An 18773-nucleotide genomic window follows, 5' to 3' on the forward strand; every position below is an offset into this window, starting at 1 on the left:
CACACACACACCTATCGCTCTAGCTCTCGTGGCGGTGGCGTGGATTGCGCGAGAACGAAAAATGCGGAGCGAGCGCTGTAGCGATCGGCGAGCGATCGCGCGAGCTGCGACCATCAGAGCATACGAACGCATGGAGCCGGATTACTAAGTCGTCCAAAATTTGACTGTGCAGGACTGATGAAACCTTGAATCTCTTTACACGATCACGAAAGGGTGTGTTCACGTTTCATAGAAGTAACAAGTTTGCCTTCGGCAGTTTTAGATATCGCCGAATCCGTGCAAACTGATCAGAAAAGACAGTTGGTAAGTTAATTTCTCCTCTTGTAATTTACCCTTTTAACAAATGTGCCGGTGCGGTGGCTGGCCACTGACTGCGGTGTGTAGGTCCTAATGAGTAATGTCGATGTGTGGAAATTGTCTTGACAAAGCACAACCAGCCGTGCCGGTGCTGTTTCCTGCATCCAGAAGTAATTCAATATCCTTTAACAACAGGTTATAGCTAGAAATGTTACATTTCGGAGAGCCGCATGACAACGTAAATTACCATAGTGTACAAATGGGCATGTAATGCTGTGGGAATCCCCTGGACTGGTCGTAGATTGGGCAATTGCTTGGATGCAGATGTTAATGAAAATTGAAACACTAAAATTTAACTCGAAATTAGACATTCTTGTAAATTTATTTCTATCTAACGTAACGTTTAGAGGGCCTAAATTTAATTAGGCAATTTCGCGGTAAGAAAGTTTAATTTTTAAGCAAATTTCCATAGGCCCCCTAACTTTTATAATTAACGTTAACTCGTTATAACGTTAGAGCCTGTCTTGTTTATTTTTATTATGAAGTCACCATTAAAACCGTTAATGTTAGAGGTCTAGATCTATAGATCTAACTTGTTACTACAGAGCCAGAGGTTCTAAATTTTAAGTTAAAAATGTTAGAGTTGTCATGGCAACTTAAAGGATTGGTTAGTAATAATGTTACAAAAAAGGACAAGACCAAAAAATCAGTGTCTTTGACTCTTAGTTGTGAGCAAAAATAAGGGGTAAATTAATTAACTAGCCAATAGATGCAAAGATGTAGATCTAAGTCACTACAAAGTGTTGTATTACCAAATAATTTCAATATCGTGACAAATATTTTCAGCAGTTATATCGTCCAATTACTTAGTAAGTACCAATTTTTTGTTTTCTAAGCTAACATACCAATATAGCATGGTTAGTATTATAGTAATGCTAACTGTTGTGTCAGTTAAAGGGACTGTACAGTATGGTAGGTGTTCAACACACTGACCGGGTCCATATCTACCGACCGCGCATTATAATGGCATTGCGCGTACAGAAAGAAAATGTACGCATGGGACTACGCGCAACGGTGTTCGATTCTTTACTGGGCTACGCTACCGAGTAAAATGAGGCGAAAACAAATAAGTATTCCCTCTAAATTAACAAAATTTAGCAAAATCGAATAAGATTTATCGTGTAACTACATATAACTAGGCCGGCAGTGGCCTAACTTTGCTGACTCGTTGTTAGATGTAGAGTATCCTTCCGTAATAAATTTGACGATTTTGACCGCAAAATTGTCACCGCCGCTTGTACGATCGTGCACACACGTTACACAGTACACATGACATAATTATTTTGTCGCCCGCTACGACCATACGAGTTGAAGCAGAAACGAGAAATGAATGTGAAAAAACAAACCGACTCATCTAATTTATTTCAATTACGATGAAAATTTTCCGAATGAAAATCAATTCAAATTCATCAAATAGTCCTTCAAAAGTAATATCGAAGGATTCAAAATATATTCAAATATTATTGGGGAAAAAATGACAGCTAGAAAAAAACAGCGGCCTGTCGAAAAAACGCATTTAAGTGCCCTTTATACGTATTGTCAGGGTGGTCGGTTGAAATGAACAGGGCAACTGAGTGCGGAAAAAATGACACCCCACGCGTTCGAAGCCTTCATCTAGAGCGCGTACATCAGATCGCATTTTCAGTGCGCGCTTGTGAATCCGGAGTGTTTTCTCCACATGTGAGTAAAATTTCAGGCAAATTGTGACATTTTTCACGTTTCTATTGATAGAAAAACGTTAGGTGGCCGGTATTATGAACACCCAACCATACTGGTTGAGGTGGGGATTCATGTTTTGAACATTTTTAAGGGAGATAATGAGAAACCTCTTATGAAACATGAAAAAGCTTGTAATTCTAAGAAGGATTCAACGTTTATATGATGAAAATTGGTTTTCAAATGACTGAGATATATCCAAAAAAGTGATAATAATAAAAGGCGACATGCCACAACTTTATTAGGATCTCTTTGTTTCACCTTGTTTTTGGATATCTCAGCCATTTCAAAAGCGATTTTCATCAAATAAACTTTTGATACCCCTTAGAATTGCATGCTCTTTGACATCTCATAGAGTGGTTTCTGAATATCTCGCAAAACGTTTAAAACTAAATCCTCACCTCGACCAGAACTGTACACACCCTCTTAGTATACATTTGTCCAGAGTAATTCCACAGGTCATTTCAACCCATTGTAATTGATAAGATATCACATGACCTCTGGAATATTCAAATGTATTCATCTTTTTTCCTTAAGCAAAACTTTGAGGAAAAAATATCAAAGGAACCCATTGTAATTTCCATTTAAGTGAATTTAATTTTCCCCAGTCTGACATGTACATTTTAAATGATGGTTTTTAAATCTCGCAAATTCAATGAATCAGAAAAATAAGATCAGTACTTCATTTGAAAGACCTTTGAGATTTCTGAACATTCATGGCATTAGTTTACAGTTTACAGTTTACATTGATGTCATGTCCTCCTATGTGTACTACAAGTCCTAACTTTTGAATTGCCCAATTCAATATTAACTCATGAGGCCTACTGTTCACTTTTCATCCATCTCCCATCAGACATTCAAATTGTTGCAAGTTTGCACAGTGATTTTTTTTTTTTTGTGTACACATGTCCGCTCTCCATGATGAAAAGAATAAAACATTCTGTCCACGCTTTTTGACAAAAAAACGATGTGCTAACTGGCAGCAACCCACCGAAGCACAGGCGCCACCTGGTTCACTCAATGCAGGACTGCCGCACGATGTATCGGCCTGATCCAACTCACGAAAAAAAAATTCTGTGCTGTGGCTCTCACCTCTCCACGCATGAATCGGCCCCATGAAACTACAGTCTGACCTCATTTTACAAATATTTATTTTGAAAAAAAGTTAAGAATTATAGTATTAAAGACATAATTTACCATTTGCAGAAGAAACAAAAACCCAGCATTATTGCTTTAAAATAGTTCTAAAATGTGAGTTTAGGATAGAAACAACCACTGTAAAAAATTGAATTCGTATACCCAGGTACTGTAAAAGTGGATATTTTCACGCAACTAATTTTTTGTGCTTGGTCGGGTAAGAAGAGTTTCGCGTGTTTTTAATTTCGCGGAATCAGGACATCAACTACTGGAACATATGGCACGCAAAAATATTCGCGTGCTTTTACTTTCGCGCTAGCTTCTGGTTGCGCGAAATGCGCGGAAATTTCAACACCACGAAAATTTCCACTTTTACAGTAATTGATGTTTGTAAATATTGTTAAATACATAAAATGTGAACAATAGTTCATAATAAAAATGTTTCCTGACTAAACCGTCTTCAGCTACACCTTGTACAATGTGTACGTATTAATGAGAAAAATATTGATATCTCCTCATAATTTAGGCTTTATTGCAAAAATTTTATGTGGTATAATGTAGGATGTTTTGTGATACAACAGACCTACACATATGCATCAAATGTGATATCTTGAAATTTTTTAAAATCACTGCTCCCAGAGGTAAACAGGACCTTTAACCTAATCTTGTGCATACATTCAAAATTACAAATTTCTCACCAATAGAAGAGGTGGGTATTCAAATTTTTCTGCAAACGAATCACTTTGTAGGTATTTCGGGTTCACTTTGTAGGTATTTCGGGTTCACTTTCTTTGTGAATTCTGCCGTCCACCAGCCTTTTGTGTGCAAGTGTCCCATGACATCCAGTGCAGACAGCGCACAAGCCATGAAATACATCCTCACGTGCTTGCACATGCTGCGAGCTCGCTCTGAAAATCCCACAGCTTGCAGTGCTTCAAATTTCAACAAATGTGGTCCACACAGGTTCTTGAATTTAGTACAGAAACTTTTTTGAAAGGCGAATAAGTATAAAATAACACTGCACAGTCAGGTCTTGCAAATCCCATTTGTTGAAGTTGTTAACAATAAAATGAGTGACAGAATGCACGCTTCTTACTGTTGAGTGCGCGTGGCAAAGTTTGTGTACTGTGACGTCAGAGCCAAGCAATGGAACAAAAAACTTGATCTTTGAGTTTAAAGGGGTCGTACAGTTTTGGTTGAGACGTAATTTCAGGTTTCTAACATTTTTTGGTGAGATAATGAGAAACCTCTTATGAAATATGAAAGAGCATGTAATCTATGAGGAATTCAATGTTTATTTGATAAAAATTGGTTTTGAAATGGCTGAGAAATCCAAAACAGAGCCATTCTTATAAGATAAGGGACCCACACTTTATTACGATCTCTTTGTTTTACTTTGTATTTGAATGTTTCAGTCATTCCAAACCTGATTTTCATCAAATATAAACTTTGAATTCCTCTGAAAATGGTATGCTCTGTACTATATCATAAGTTTTTTCTTGGTATCTCGCAAAAATTTATAAGCGAAATTCTCATCTCCACCAATACTGTATCATCCCTTTAAAGGCATAATTAACCATTTGCAGATGGAACAAAAACCCAGCATTAGTGCTTCAAAATAGTTCTAAAATGTGAGTTAGGGATAGCCATTCTTGAAGTTTTGTTATGTTTAGTACCAATAGTGGCTGAGCAACATACATGTATAGTATCAGTTGTAGATGTACAGTCAGTGTTCCTGTGTATCCACTTAGTGTTACTATCTCATAGATGAAAACAAAAGCAAAACAAGGAAACAGAAGTAGAACAATCTCTCTTTACAAGGTTCTGAAAGAAATCAAAAGCTCATGTAAAATACATTGCACCTGTAATTAATTGAAGTACCGGTAGTATCCTGGATGTGTTTGTTACAGCACATTGTGGCAACATATGTACATGTACATGTATTGGGAAAAACATGCACCTTCATGATGGATATTTGGGTTAAAGGGACTGTACAGTACTGGTTGAGGAAGGGATTCATGTTTTGAACATTCCTAAGTAAGATAATGAAAAGCCTCTTATCAAACATGAAAGAGCATGTAATTTTAAGAAGGATTCAACGTTTATTTGATGAAAATTGGTTTTCAAATGGCTGAGATATCCAAAAAAGTGCTAATAATAAAAGGTGACATGCCCCAACTTTATTAGTACCTCTTTGTTTCACTTTGTTTTTGGATATCTCAGCCATTTCAAAACCGATTTTCATCGAATAAACTTTTGATACCCCTTAGAACTGCATGCCCTTTGACATCTCATAGAGTGGTTTCTGAATATCTCACAAAACTTTAAAAGCTAAATCTTCACCTCGACCAGAACTGTACACACCCTTTAACTTGTTGAGGTATTTTGTGTGATCAAAATAAGGAGGTTGTCTCTGTAGAATCTCTTGAGAGTTTCTTGGCAATGTCAACCGCTACTCCCTGAAGTGGGGTGCCACATACATAAGCACTTGCCCGATTGCCCGTTTCAAGTGAAAATCAAAGTTGTGCAAGTGTTTTTGAACAACGAGAAAAAGTGCTTGCCCAAATTTGGCAAGCAAAAAGGTTTGAAGCCACCCTTTTTTCACTTTTCCCTCCCTATAAACCCACAAAATTGACCATACCGAAGTCCAAAATGACTGTTTCTTGATGCAATGCACTGCAATTTCATTTCAGCAATTTTTCAACACTTGCATACATGTATCATTTACACGAAGAAGCCCCAATGCAATATAGCACCAACTCGCGATCGAACTAAGTTTGTTACTCTAAATCAATGTGTGCTGTTCATTCATATGATTGTGTTTCATTAAGCCCTTGACTTATAGTAGTGATTTTCCTTATCATTTTCTTACAGTAATTATTGGACTTTCTCTTCGGGCAAGTAAAATTCATGTATGGACGAGTGTTCTTTAACAATTTGAAAATCTGCTTGCTAGACTGGGTAAGTGATTTAAAAAAAAGTTATGTACATGTAGCACCCTGTGAAATAAGCAGTGGTATTCGCATAGGTTTTCCTTGGTTTAGACTAGTTATTACTGATGTACACTTGTAGTTTATATACAGAGAATGAAAAGCAGAATAGGGCAATAGAGGGGTGATATGAGCCAGCCAAAGAACTCACACTGTTGCCACTGGCACACATACATTGTAGATACACATACATTGTACAACATGTAGCACCCTGTGAAATAAGCAGTGGTATTCGCATAAGTTTTCCTTGGTTTAGACTAGTTAATAATGTACCGATGTACACTTGTAGTTCATATACAGAGAATGAAAAGCAGAATAGGGCAATACTGTAAAAGTGGATATTTTCGCGTGACTAATTTTTCGCGCTTGGCCGGGTCGGAAGAGTTTCACGTGTTTTTAATTCCGCGGAATCAAGACATCACGCACAGGCACATATGGCAAGCACAAGTATTTGTGTGCTTTTATTTTCGCGCTAGTTTCTGGTTGCGCGAAATGCGCGAAAATTTGAACACCGCGAAAATTTCCATTTTTACAGTAGATGGGTGATATGAGCCAGCCAAAGAAACTCATACTGTTGCCACAGGCACACATAGATACACATACATTGTACAACATGGTGTACGTTGTATGCACATATACATTTTATACTGTTAGGGTGGCAGCAAGCTACATGTATTTCAGAGGCTCTTTGTCAAACATTCATATTTTCACTTGATTAGTAAAAAAAGTGAAATACAAGTAAAATCTACATTTCAGCTTCTAAAATTGTATTGGTGTGTCACATAAACTACAGTGCACTCCTGTTAACAAACGCTGTTATAACGAAATTCCGGTTACAACAAAGTAAAAATTTGGGCCGTAACATTATCCACTCTATTTTTCTTAGTGTTTATTTGTTCGTTTATAACAAAATTTCGATATAACGAAAGAAAATTGCTGGTCCCGATGACTTTGTTATGATGAGAGTCCACTGTACTGACTTATAGCTGTACATACAATGTACAATAAAGGCCCGAATTCATGAAGGTGGTACGAATGAAACCATGGATTGAACCATGGAGAAAAACCATGGAGCGGCAAGTGTCGCATGGAATATTTCTACGAAATCAATCATATCGTTGATGACATGATTATTTTGTAACGAAATGACAACATTTTGTAACTAAATGAACTTTTCGTTAACGAAATGGTCATTTTGTCGACAAAATGACCAATTTCATAACGAAATATTCCGTGCGACACTTCGTGCTCCATGATTTTTGTCCATGGTTTAAACCATGGTTTCATGTGTACCACCTAATGTGAATTCGGGCCATAAAGTACGGTACAGGTGTATTCTGTATAGATGCAAGATCCTGTACTTTTACTACATAAACATGATTACATTTTCTTCCAAAATTGCCCTTTATCATTATGGCATATAATGATAGATTTATAGGCATGGACATTTTTGTATACAAGTTATAGGTGTTCCGGGACCCAAATGCTCCTTTCCTCTGAGTGTAACTTAGATGTCTTTTGCAACATTATTGTAGTTCAGCGAGCTAAAATGCACCATACACTTCCATTTTGACCATTTCTTTGAAGCATTAAGATACTGACTGATAGTTTTAAAGTACAGTAAGTGATGATAATTTTGTAGTTTGAGAGCAAGTACTCAAATTTGTTCAGATTTCCCCTTCACAAACAGTATTCATTAATGGTATACCTGTAAACTCACAAATTGATTAATATTACCACAAAAAAAACCCCACACACACACACACACAATTGCAAGTACAGTGGTATATCATGTTGTATACTGCAAAACATTTGATCAGGAGAATTATTGTGTTCAAATGTACCTGTACGGTATATGTTTAGTCTCTTAAAACAATGGTCATAGACATTCAGTCATCAAAAGTGGTTATTGGGGAGTCATTGATAGTTTTTAATATTGCAGATATATACTACCATCTCATGCACTTTCTTGCATTCTTATGAAAGTACATGTTTCTCAGTATGTAATGATTTTTGGAAGATTTCATCTGTATTTGTGAAAATCAAACCAAGTCAAACCAAAATCATGATAATATACAATGTACATGTATGTACTGTCCACCTCACCTATGATTTTTTAAGTCCTGCTTGCACACATTAATAGATTTGCCAAATGATAATGATAATAATAAAACAAAAAAGAGCTATCCTGGATGGATATAAACACGTGTTGTGTTTTGGAAGTCAGAATTCAAATACATTGTACGTCAAAGAATTATTTTCTCAGGTACCTAGAGATTCAACTTAGGCAAGGTACAATGTAGACTGTAGTACAAAATAGATTTCGCAGAATATATCCAGTATCTTTGCAAAAAAAAAAAAAAAAGTTGCCTTTCTCACAAGAAGTTGAAATCCTTCTTGTTGAATGTGGGCTGAGTCTGTAGAGGCATGCTTCTCTCAAATGACTGCGTTCAGACGAGGAATGCTTGTTCAGCCAGGACACTAATGAGGCACAGTCCAGGGTCTAATTAGCATGACGTCGGGCCCTCGAGTGGGGGTAGAGATTTATACAGCCAAAGAAAGGGTAATGGGTACCCATGGGGCATCCATGTTGAAGGTCTTATGGCTGCAAATTATTGCTTTTCACGAGTATGTTGAAATTCATATCGAAATATGTAGGTTTGATTTAAATGTTGAATTTAGTTTGTCGTTTTTATCATTATAGATTTATTATGATGTTTTAATGTTACAAAGAAACCCACTTGACTACTTGTCAAGGGCAACTAAAATCCATTGTCCGGCAAGTACATAATACATGTACATGTATAATTTCTTTTTGCCGTAGTCCAAGTACTCATTTGAGCAAGTACCGATAAGAGAAAGATACATGTACATCATAGCTATAAAGTGTGCATGTGCTCCTTTGAATACAGAGAGAAAAGGAATTGATATGTAACAAATGCACACCATACTTGTAGATGTACAAGATCTTATGGATGTAGTCAAAAGGGGCCTGAGCTTTCAATCCTAGCAGAATCTTCTAGGCAAAATGACAAACAGGTAGGGAAAGCAATCACAAAAAAAGAAAAAAAAATTATAAGGACTACACACAACAAGAACAGTCAGGTGAGGGCTCGAGACACAGAACAAAGGAAACAAAAGGGAAGAGTTGGAGGTGATGGGCAAGGAGCCCAACAGGTAAATGGAGGGGGATTAAAAAGCAGGAGGGTGGACAGACAAAAGGCAGAGAAGGGTCAGTAATGATCCCTAGGACCATGGGGGCACCCTGTGAAGGAAAGGATGAATAGGGAGGCAACATCAAACAAGATATGGAACAACAGAGGGATATTAAAAGAAAAGAAAAGAGTGAAATAGCAACAGCATTTGGGGGGAGGTTGGGGCTGAGCAAGCAGCGAGCCCTAACCTGGTATACCAAGAAGAGGCAACAAAATGAAAGTGAGAGTCAACCAACAAATGCAAGTTACCAAACATATCAAAGTGTATATAAAATATATAATATGTAATATATTATATTAATAATAACAATAAGCAGTGGTGATAGTGGTAATAGTAAAAATAATGCAAAAATAATTATGATGAAAAAAAAGTTTGAATATTTGTAAATGCCATTGTGTAAAATGTTTGATGGTCTCTGTGCCTGCATCCACTGTCCATGTTGCAAAAGATGTTATGGATCAATGTACATGTTGTACAGGTGAATTGTGATTGAACCATAAAGTGCCATAAACTATTTTTCTGTTGTGTGTTGTATCTTAATAGTAGTATAGTTATTGCAAGCATTAGGGGAAAAAAATTATTCATTTGATCCCTTTTCATGTCATCATTCATGTATAAGTGTTTGGTTACAGAATTTCCTATTGTTGATTTTCAGTTTTTGCTTGCTGCATCTACAATTATAAATTATAACTGACTCACTGATTGAATTGGCAAAACATTATAGGAGATTATATTTAAGTTTCTGTTTTTCTCTCCAGTTGGCAAATTTGTGTAGATTTATTTCTAGTTTTGTGCAGAATGTATGAATTTAGTCAGTTTCATCTATGTTTCCAATACACCGTATAAGACACTCAGGGGAAACTCAGAGGTACAATGTACTAATATTAATGACGACTCGATTAAAATCCTTACAGCAGATGTATTCCCAGAACTTGATTTGTTATGAATAGGCTAGCAGAAGCATTTCTTGTGTGTTTTTTGTTGATACTCTGATGGTACATGTACATGTACAGTGTATATTTCGTTAGGATATTTTTATTTTGGTTTGATCATTGTCGTCCACCTCCTTTCTGTACTTACTATAGTATTTGCTGTAAATACAATACAATGTAATGATACTTTTCATGACCCTGTGTTGCTTTCTTATTCTTTGATTTATCTGGAAACCAAGGCAATATATGCCAAGTTTATAAATGTTAGGTATTGTATACAGGATAATTATGTCGTAGTCTTTCCAATTAAATTCAGTTTCAGCTCCTCTTTGTTGTGAATGCCTCCCTGTTGTACAGGTCAGTCCGTCTATAAAGAGTCAGTAGATTGTGCCAAGGATAGTGATTTGTCCGTCAGTGCATCAGCGCTGAACTCGATAATGAATTCTTGAAATAATGAAAAGGCCACACTTTGGGAGAGAAAGAGAGGGTTTTTACGTAGATTGGAGCAAAAGTACAGTATGTATTATGCTGTGCCTCTCGATTGCGCTCTCTGTAGGTTTGTGCATCACCGGCAAAGGGCATGTGTCATACGTTGTAGGCATGCATGACTCAGTGCAGAGCATTTGTCATGCAGGAAATTGATCTCCTGCCCTTTATGTACGTGCTGTATGCATCACTCTGCATCCTACAGGGGGTTTATACGCACGAAAACCATTCATACAGGGACTGTGAATATTCTTTGTGCATTAGATTGTAATAATCACTTGTTGTTTCCTTATTCAGTGTTTTATTAATCAGTTCAGACTGAAATTCAGAATTTGCGAAAGCTTTCATCACCTGGAGCTGATGTGTACATGTATTACCAGTACTGCAGTATTCATGATGATGTTGTTCGCAGGGGGCTTGTGCTTTCCACTCTCAGTGTGATATATATACAGTATGATGTGGCAGTCTCCCGGAAGTGTCATAGCACTCAAATTGGCTCTCCCACATCGAGGTTTCTAGGCATATTTGTGTCTCTGTCTCGTTAATGATTTCCTTCATTTTGAATTTTTCACATTCACACAGTGTTTGCCTCCAGAGCAGTGAAGAGACTTGACGGGCAGAGCAGCAGCAGCAGCAGCAGAAAAAACGACAAGACGGTTTTTATCACTGTCCCAGCAGCTTTGTTTGCTTAGCCCAAGATGGTGAAGGAAACTCGTTATTATGACGTCTTGGGGGTACGGCCCACTGCCACGGATCAGGAGCTCAAGAAGGCGTACAGGAAACTGGCGTTGAAGTACCATCCAGACAAGAACCCAGATGAGCCCGAAAAGGTAAACCCCCTCAACACATCCCTATGGGCAGGAACTTGAGGTTCATGAATATTGTGGAAAGGACACTCAGCATGTTTTCTTGTTGTTCTTGTTTTTGTTTTGATATAAATGTACATATGTGTATGTATAAGCAATTTAGATTAAAAAAAGATTGTTGAAATTGCGTCAATAAGTCAAACCTAAACAAAAGGCACAGAATAAGACTTAAGAAACATGATCAGTGAAAGAGCAGGTGCTGTAGAAAAGCAAGGCTTGCATATTGTTCCAGAAAATTCCACTACATCGTATTGTGCTTGCCCATTGTGTGCCGTGCGAGGAAGTCGGCAGAGTTGATACAAGCATTGAGCTGTTAAAGGGATCGCAGGGGTCGCACTTAACTTTTTTTTTAACTAGCCAGGCGGACTACTTAGAATCAATTTTGACACTGAAGCAATATTTTGGCTAGCCAGACGGACTAGTTACAGTACTTCAGAATTTTATGATTTTTAGCTAGTCCGACATGATTTTGGGTGGCCAATGGCCAGCGGACCATCGCCAATTTCGAACCCTGGACCATCGTATAGTTTTGGTTGAGACCTAATTTCAGGTTTCTAACATTTTTTGGTGAGATGATGAGAAACTTCTTATGAAATATGAAAGAGCATGTACAGCTGTAATTCTATGAGGAATTCAACATTTATTTGATGGTTTTGAAATGGCTGAGATATCCAAAAAAAGGATGATTCTAATAAAGTGTGGGACCCAGACTTTATTACAATCGCTTTGTTTTACTTTGTTTTTGGCTGTTTCAGTCATTCCAAACCCGATTTTCATCAAATAAACTTTGAATTCCTTTTAAATGGTATGCTCTGTATTATATCATAGTGTTTTCTTGGTATCTCGCAAAAAGTTAAAAGCCCAATTCTCATCTCCACCAATACTGTACTATCCCTTTAACTGAGACGAGGACTTCTGATTTGAATGTTTGTTCACATCTATAAACAAAGTTAATGCTTTCCAAACTAGTCATGTAATCACATAAATTTGTTGTTGATTTCTGTATTCACCTCGACAGAGCTGCGAACTAGTGTATTTCTGCCATATTTAGTACGTCCTGTGTTTTTGTTTTTTGTGAACTTTGCTTTGTCGTGTTTGTTCATGTATAGTTTCCACTTTCATTCAACTGATTATTTGGAATATTTTTACCTTGTTGCCAGTATTTTTTACTTATTCATCCCTTTATTTGATAAAATTCATGTATTCATTATTCTATGTGTACAGAGGTTTGCACACCTGTAAGTTGACATATACATGCTTTGAAGCTTTTCTTGCCCATGTTCCATGTCATTATCGTGTGATTTTTTTGTGTTTGTTTTGTTTCTACGTATACAGTTCAAGGAGATTTCTATGGCGTATGAGACGCTCTCGGACGCCAAAAAGAGGAGGCTGTATGATGAGGGTGGGGAGGAAGCCGTGAAGGAGGGAGGCGTGGGAGGGGGCGTGCACGACCCCATGGACTTGTTTGACATGTTCTTTAAGTTTGGGGGTGGGTCGAGGACTCGGGAGAGGCGGGGTAAGGACGTCATCCACCAGCTGGGAGTGACGCTGGAAGAGCTCTACAATGGCTCCGTGAGGAAGCTGGCTCTGCAGAAACAGGTCGTGTGTGATAAGTGCGAAGGTGAGCCCCAATATGGCATCAGTGGGCGTTAGCAGCCATGAGAAATGGAAAGGCTATTTCCATCACATGGGTCGTTTACGAGTATTATGAAATGTGTTGTTTGAAAGTTAGCATTTTTGGCACTTCTTGTAGAATCATGAAGTTACTATAAAATGATAATTGTTATAAAATGAAGAAGCAAATTCTTCTGGAAGTTTGCATATTTTAGCTCTTATTATAAAATGACAAAGCATATTTGAATCAAGTGATTGTTGCGAGCATACTCGTGACCATACATTTATTTTGCCTAACACACAATTGTATGCTTATGACTGGTCATAAGTAAAGCATAATGATCACTTTGATTAGCATTTTCACATCACAGTGGTGACTAGGCAAGTTTTCATTGTTTTATTTGTAAAAATAGCTGCTGCAGAATTTAAAATGCGTACAGTTTGAGATCTTTAAAGACTGGACTTTTAGATGAGGGTGATTTATCAAAAGACAAGGATCTGCTTTATTATTTTATAATACAAAAGATACACATCACTTTCTTTGGGCATCATTATATTTACCAACGCTAGGTACCTTTTAAAATGGTCCAAACACCCTCTGCTATCGCCTCAGACATGTTGGACTGTTCCAAAGGTACCTTGTGTGGGTACATTCTTACTAATACCCTCACTGATGTGCATTATTTCTATAATTTACCTCATAGAGAGAGTTTTATCATGAAAAAGATGATATGATGATGTCGACAGGGCATATTATATGCTGTGGAAATTTTTATGCATTTCATGCAACATTGTAAGGATGAAAAAAAAATTGCAGATTTTTTGTTTTTCATTTACACTTTGTTCCATAGTATCATTAGTTACACTGTACATGTTAACAGGGAAATTAAAAGACATGAACTTTTAGCCTCATTTAGAATTGGGTATGAAATATTTGTCACCTGAAAATGTTTACTTTTGGAGTACAGTTTAGTTTCTGATGTGCATTGTAGCACCTTTCTATTGTGTCATAGTGCTCAAGTGCTTTGCAACAAAATGAATAGAATACAAGGAACTGATCAATGAAATTAAAACAATATATGACAAACATTCAGAAATTAATAGCCCTTGAATGTTGGTGAATATCCTCAAACATGATCATTGTCTGTGAGATACTCAGTAATTGAAAATGACTGTCTGTATCCGGTGAGTGAGATTGCATTTTGTTTTAATAAAACTTTAACATCATGTGCAAGGAATTTGAATTCTCATATTTACAAAACACACTTTTTCTCCCTGATTATGTTTGTTATATTATCAGTATTCATGAGCCAGGACAAGTGGAATCTATTATGTTTGTGAAATATTTATTCGGGCTTTTGCATATTTGAAGCGAGGAATCTCTTTGCGAGAGATACCATAGGCAAATGACCCAGTTAGCTCCAAATCGTGAGGCGTTTTGTAAGGCACAAAAACTGTAAAGGAGTTACACGATTCATCCTTACAGAGTATATTAGATACATGGCTAACAGTATTGTGGACTGTCTAATGTCAGTGAGAAACAGTGTGTATATTAAAACGCAGAAGGCGTGCAATATAATGTGGAGTTCATATCAGGTACATTGACGTTCAACTCGACTCTATGCCCTCTTCCGCAGGACGTGGTGGCAAGAAAGGGGCCGTGGATAAGTGCGGAAGCTGCCGGGGCACCGGTGTGGAGGTTCACATACGACACCTGAGCCCGGGCATGGTACAGCAGATCCAGTCGATGTGCTCGTCCTGTGAGGGTCAAGGGGAGCGTATCAACCCCAAGGACAGGTGTAAGGCCTGCCAGGGGCGCAAGATCACCAGGGAGCGCAAGATTCTGGAGGTCCACATAGACAAAGGTATCTAATGCTCGTAGGTGGTTGTTGTTGCTGTTACAAGTTTGATACTGCATTCACATAAGAATATTTTATGACAAAATAATGCTTTATTTTAACAAAAATTGTTATTTATATTACTTTTTTTTGTCAATGCTGGCTGGGCCATCTATAGACATTTGCCAGTGGTCAGTGAAAGTAAGCTTCAAGCAGTCATAATGGGGAAATGTGATACAGATTTTCAGTTGGTCATTTAATTTCTATTTTTTAATTTTTTTTTTATTTTTTGGTGTGGAGGCAGGAATACATTGATTTGTTTATCTGTATTGAACACATTATAGATTTTATAAAAACTTCTGTTTGTTGTGAAATTTCCTGTTGTATGACATTACAGTAATCCACCTGTTTGGGAGTGAGATGCTCAGATAAAAAGTAAGGGAAGTTATGAATTGTGAAGTTTTGCTAATTTTTTTTTTCAAAAACAGGTCTCCTACAGTTGATATGAATATGCAAATTAGTCAGCTGATGATGTATTCACTTCACAATTTTCCATTGATTGTCCAATTTTTATGCTATAAAAGTGTGAAACATAATGTTATTCCTGGCTGAATAACTGCAAAATGATGATCAGTCAGGGCATAATTCCATTAAACAAACAGACACACACACACACACACATTTTTTTTCCTTTAAATAATCTTTATTTATTGACATTCAATTCAATACAAATATAATATTATCAGCTGATGCCACTGTACAAACAGAAAAATCACACATTTTTGATGCACACACACACACACACACACACACACACAAATGGAAGATTTTGTGTCGTAACTATATGGCGAATTCCCCTTTTTACAACACCACTTCACTCGCTCCCACTGTCCAGGCATGAAGGATGGCCAGAAGATCACATTCCGCGGGGAGGGGGACCAGGAGCCGGGCCTGGAACCGGGCGACATCATCATCATCCTCGACGAGAAGCAGAACGAGGTCTTCCGGCGGCGCGGGCACGACCTCCTCATGCAGATGAACATCGACCTGGTGGAGGCGCTGTGCGGCTTCCAGAAGACGATCACGATGTTAGACAAGAGGGAAATTATCATTAGGTTGCATCGGGGTATGTATCGCAGCGAGCTTGGGATGTCTTCTGTTTGAGGGGGAAGAATGAAATCCAAATGTACATGTAGATTGAATGAATGCTGCCATATTAGTCGAACACATCAGTGAAACTTTGAAAAAAAAATGAAATGGACAATCCATTGAAAAGTTGTGCATTTTTTAAAGTTTCAATGCAGCCATTGCTGGATGAGAAGACTACTACAGTTCATGACATCACATATGGAAACTAAAGAATATAAAGAGAATTCCACAAAATTTCATTTCTTTGAATAAAAAGTATTCATTCCCTCAACCTTTAACTGACACATGTCAAGGGTAATATTCCCCCCTGCTTTCTAAAAGAGATAAATCAAGGGCTCTGTCACTATGCTAGAAAAGTTAAGATATGTTTATAATCTTTTTGATATATTTTCTTCGTCTCTTTTTCCATACATGACGTCACATGATGTCTGGTAAAAAAAAAAAAAAAATGGGAACAACAGTCGCTTGTATTGTTACGAAGTTTTCCTGTGCACTCCCTTGTTGTTGTTTTTTGTGTGTAGTTGCTGTTTCTCTGGGCAGCTCTGTCAAGTTTATGAGGTAAATAAAAATACATTAGCAATAGCACTTTTTCCTGACTGTATGAATTTCAGGTGAGGTCATCAAGCCAAACGACATCAAAATGGTACCAAACGAAGGGATGCCTTTGTACAAGGACCCGTTTGAGAAGGGACGCCTGATTATTCAGTTCAGCATAAACTTCCCCGCGGCGGGCGAGATCGCCACGCCCAAGCTGGCGGAACTAGAAGAACTGCTGCCTGACCGCACGGAGTGCATTGTGACCGACGACATGGAGGAGGTTACGATGACCGACTACACTCTGGAGCATGAGCAGCAGGGCTACCACCGAAACGCCTACGATCAGGATGACGACGACCACCACGGGCCGAGGGGGATGCAGTGCCAGACGCATTGATCCGATTCCTGTTTGGAGCATATTCCACTCTTCCCAGAAAACTAATTAGTTCCCGGCCATACCTCTCTTTCTAGAGCTCTCCAATCATCCATTGATTGATCTGATTGTTACCAGACCCTACCTTGTCCACCTTTCATTCTTGCTATTTATTTTCTCATGGTTGTTTGCACAATTCCAAAGGGCACAGAAATTTTTGTGCAAAGCACAGACATGATTATGCACAGAGAGCTAAATTCAGTTACAGACTCGAAGGGAGGCAATTATCAAACTGTAATCTTTCTTGCTAGGTGTCACACATTTGCCAGATACAGTATATCAGTGATCGCATGTGGTATTTTATCATGGCCAAATTTGCAATATGGATTTCTACATGCGCTTGTTTGTTGTTGTTGTTTGAGGTCAGTAATGAGTCACAGTGATAGGCATGATGTATTTAGTACGGAGCATTTAATTGATAATAAAAACAGAATGAATTATTGGATTCACATCTACCTCCAAAGCAAGGGGGTATAATTCCAGATGCACAGGCAATGTGACATTTCATTGCTTTGCTATGTACCTGTGCATCCTCATTGATGCATGTATTTTTTGAAGTCCAACCTGTCCCTAGAATTCAATGCTGCAGAGACAACAAAAACATAAAACAACAAAAACGGACTTCAGCACTTTTTTGAATAGTGGGTATCATCAAACATGGTGCCATGAAGGCATTATTATTTTACATATTTATAATTGCATGCATTTGGAAGGAAAGTGAATCTGTGATACTAAGAATGGCTTCTCAGTGCATTGGAAGCAACATTTCAACTGCAGCTGTCGAGTAGTGGTTTTGATAGATGAGACATGTTATGGACATGATCGAGAATTGGATTTGAAAGGGAGAGATGTTTTGCAGAGGGGAAACACATGAGCCCCCAAAGCTGCCTCAGACTCACACATGTGTGATCTCTTCAGTGTAATGAATGCAGGATGAGACCGTATAAATTCCAATTTCTATGCAGTTGTCTTACCTATTTATTAGTTGTACTCACAGTTTAATGGAAAGTAAAAGAAAAAAACAACATTCAAATAGTGATAGTATTGGTTGAGAGCCATGAAGACCCTGTGTCCGCACAAAGGAATCCATACCTTTGAAGTGACCCGGCCATGATTACTCTGCAGTATGGTAGATAATCTTCTTGCAATCATGACCAGCAGGTATTAAGCAACCTCTGCCAACTTTTGTTGACTGCAGGGGAAATGTGTTGTAAAATTGCAGTATTTGTACACATTTTCCATTATAAGACAGTGATATCATATCATCAATAGAAATGGGACTGAATTGCCAGTGAAATAGCTTGAACTGTGCATGAATGATGTTTATTTGATGATGAGCAGAATCCTCAAAATGCTGCCACCTCGCATTTGACTTTTTAGAAGTAAGCTGTGAAATGAACAGCTCGGAAAAGTTTCATTAATGTCGGACATGAACTAAAGAAAGATCTAGATTTTTATGGTTGTACATGTTTTCACAGACCTGTAATATTAGTCATGATCAC

At 37.8% G+C, this 18773-nt stretch overlaps 1 protein-coding gene across 2 annotated transcripts; it reads left to right on the forward strand.

Moving 5' to 3' along the window:
• Positions 1-204: 204 nt before the first annotated feature.
• On the forward strand, positions 205-18495 carry LOC139710859 (dnaJ homolog subfamily A member 1-like). 2 transcript variants are annotated; one of them, XM_071622782.1, is made up of 7 exons: positions 278-303; positions 6085-6171; positions 11417-11664; positions 13036-13321; positions 14952-15179; positions 16048-16278; positions 16913-18495. In XM_071622782.1, exons 3-7 carry the CDS (start codon positions 11533-11535, stop codon positions 17233-17235), a joined length of 1200 nt encoding a protein of 399 aa, XP_071478883.1. In that variant the 5' UTR covers positions 278-303; positions 6085-6171; positions 11417-11532; the 3' UTR covers positions 17236-18495. The 2 variants fall into 2 exon arrangements, with proteins under 2 accessions (XP_071478882.1, XP_071478883.1); XM_071622781.1 differs by lacking the exon at positions 6085-6171 and having other exon boundaries at positions 205-303.
• Positions 18496-18773: the final 278 nt, after the last annotated feature.

Source organism: Diadema antillarum, unplaced genomic scaffold (genome assembly GCF_040938485.1).
Source record: "Diadema antillarum isolate AM-2024a unplaced genomic scaffold, OU_Dant_1.0 seq00001580_RagTag, whole genome shotgun sequence".
NCBI classification, from domain to species: domain Eukaryota; kingdom Metazoa; phylum Echinodermata; class Echinoidea; order Diadematoida; family Diadematidae; genus Diadema; species Diadema antillarum.

Coding starts and splice junctions, on each gene's coding strand:
- LOC139710859 (XM_071622781.1), top strand. CDS start 11,533: ATGGTGAAGGAAACTCGTTATTATGACGTCTTGGGGGTACGGCCCACT. Junction 11,665..13,035: donor ACCCAGATGAGCCCGAAAAG/GTAAACCCCCTC, acceptor CTACGTATACAG/TTCAAGGAGATTTCTATGGC. Junction 16,279..16,912: donor TATCATTAGGTTGCATCGGG/GTATGTATCGCA, acceptor TATGAATTTCAG/GTGAGGTCATCAAGCCAAAC.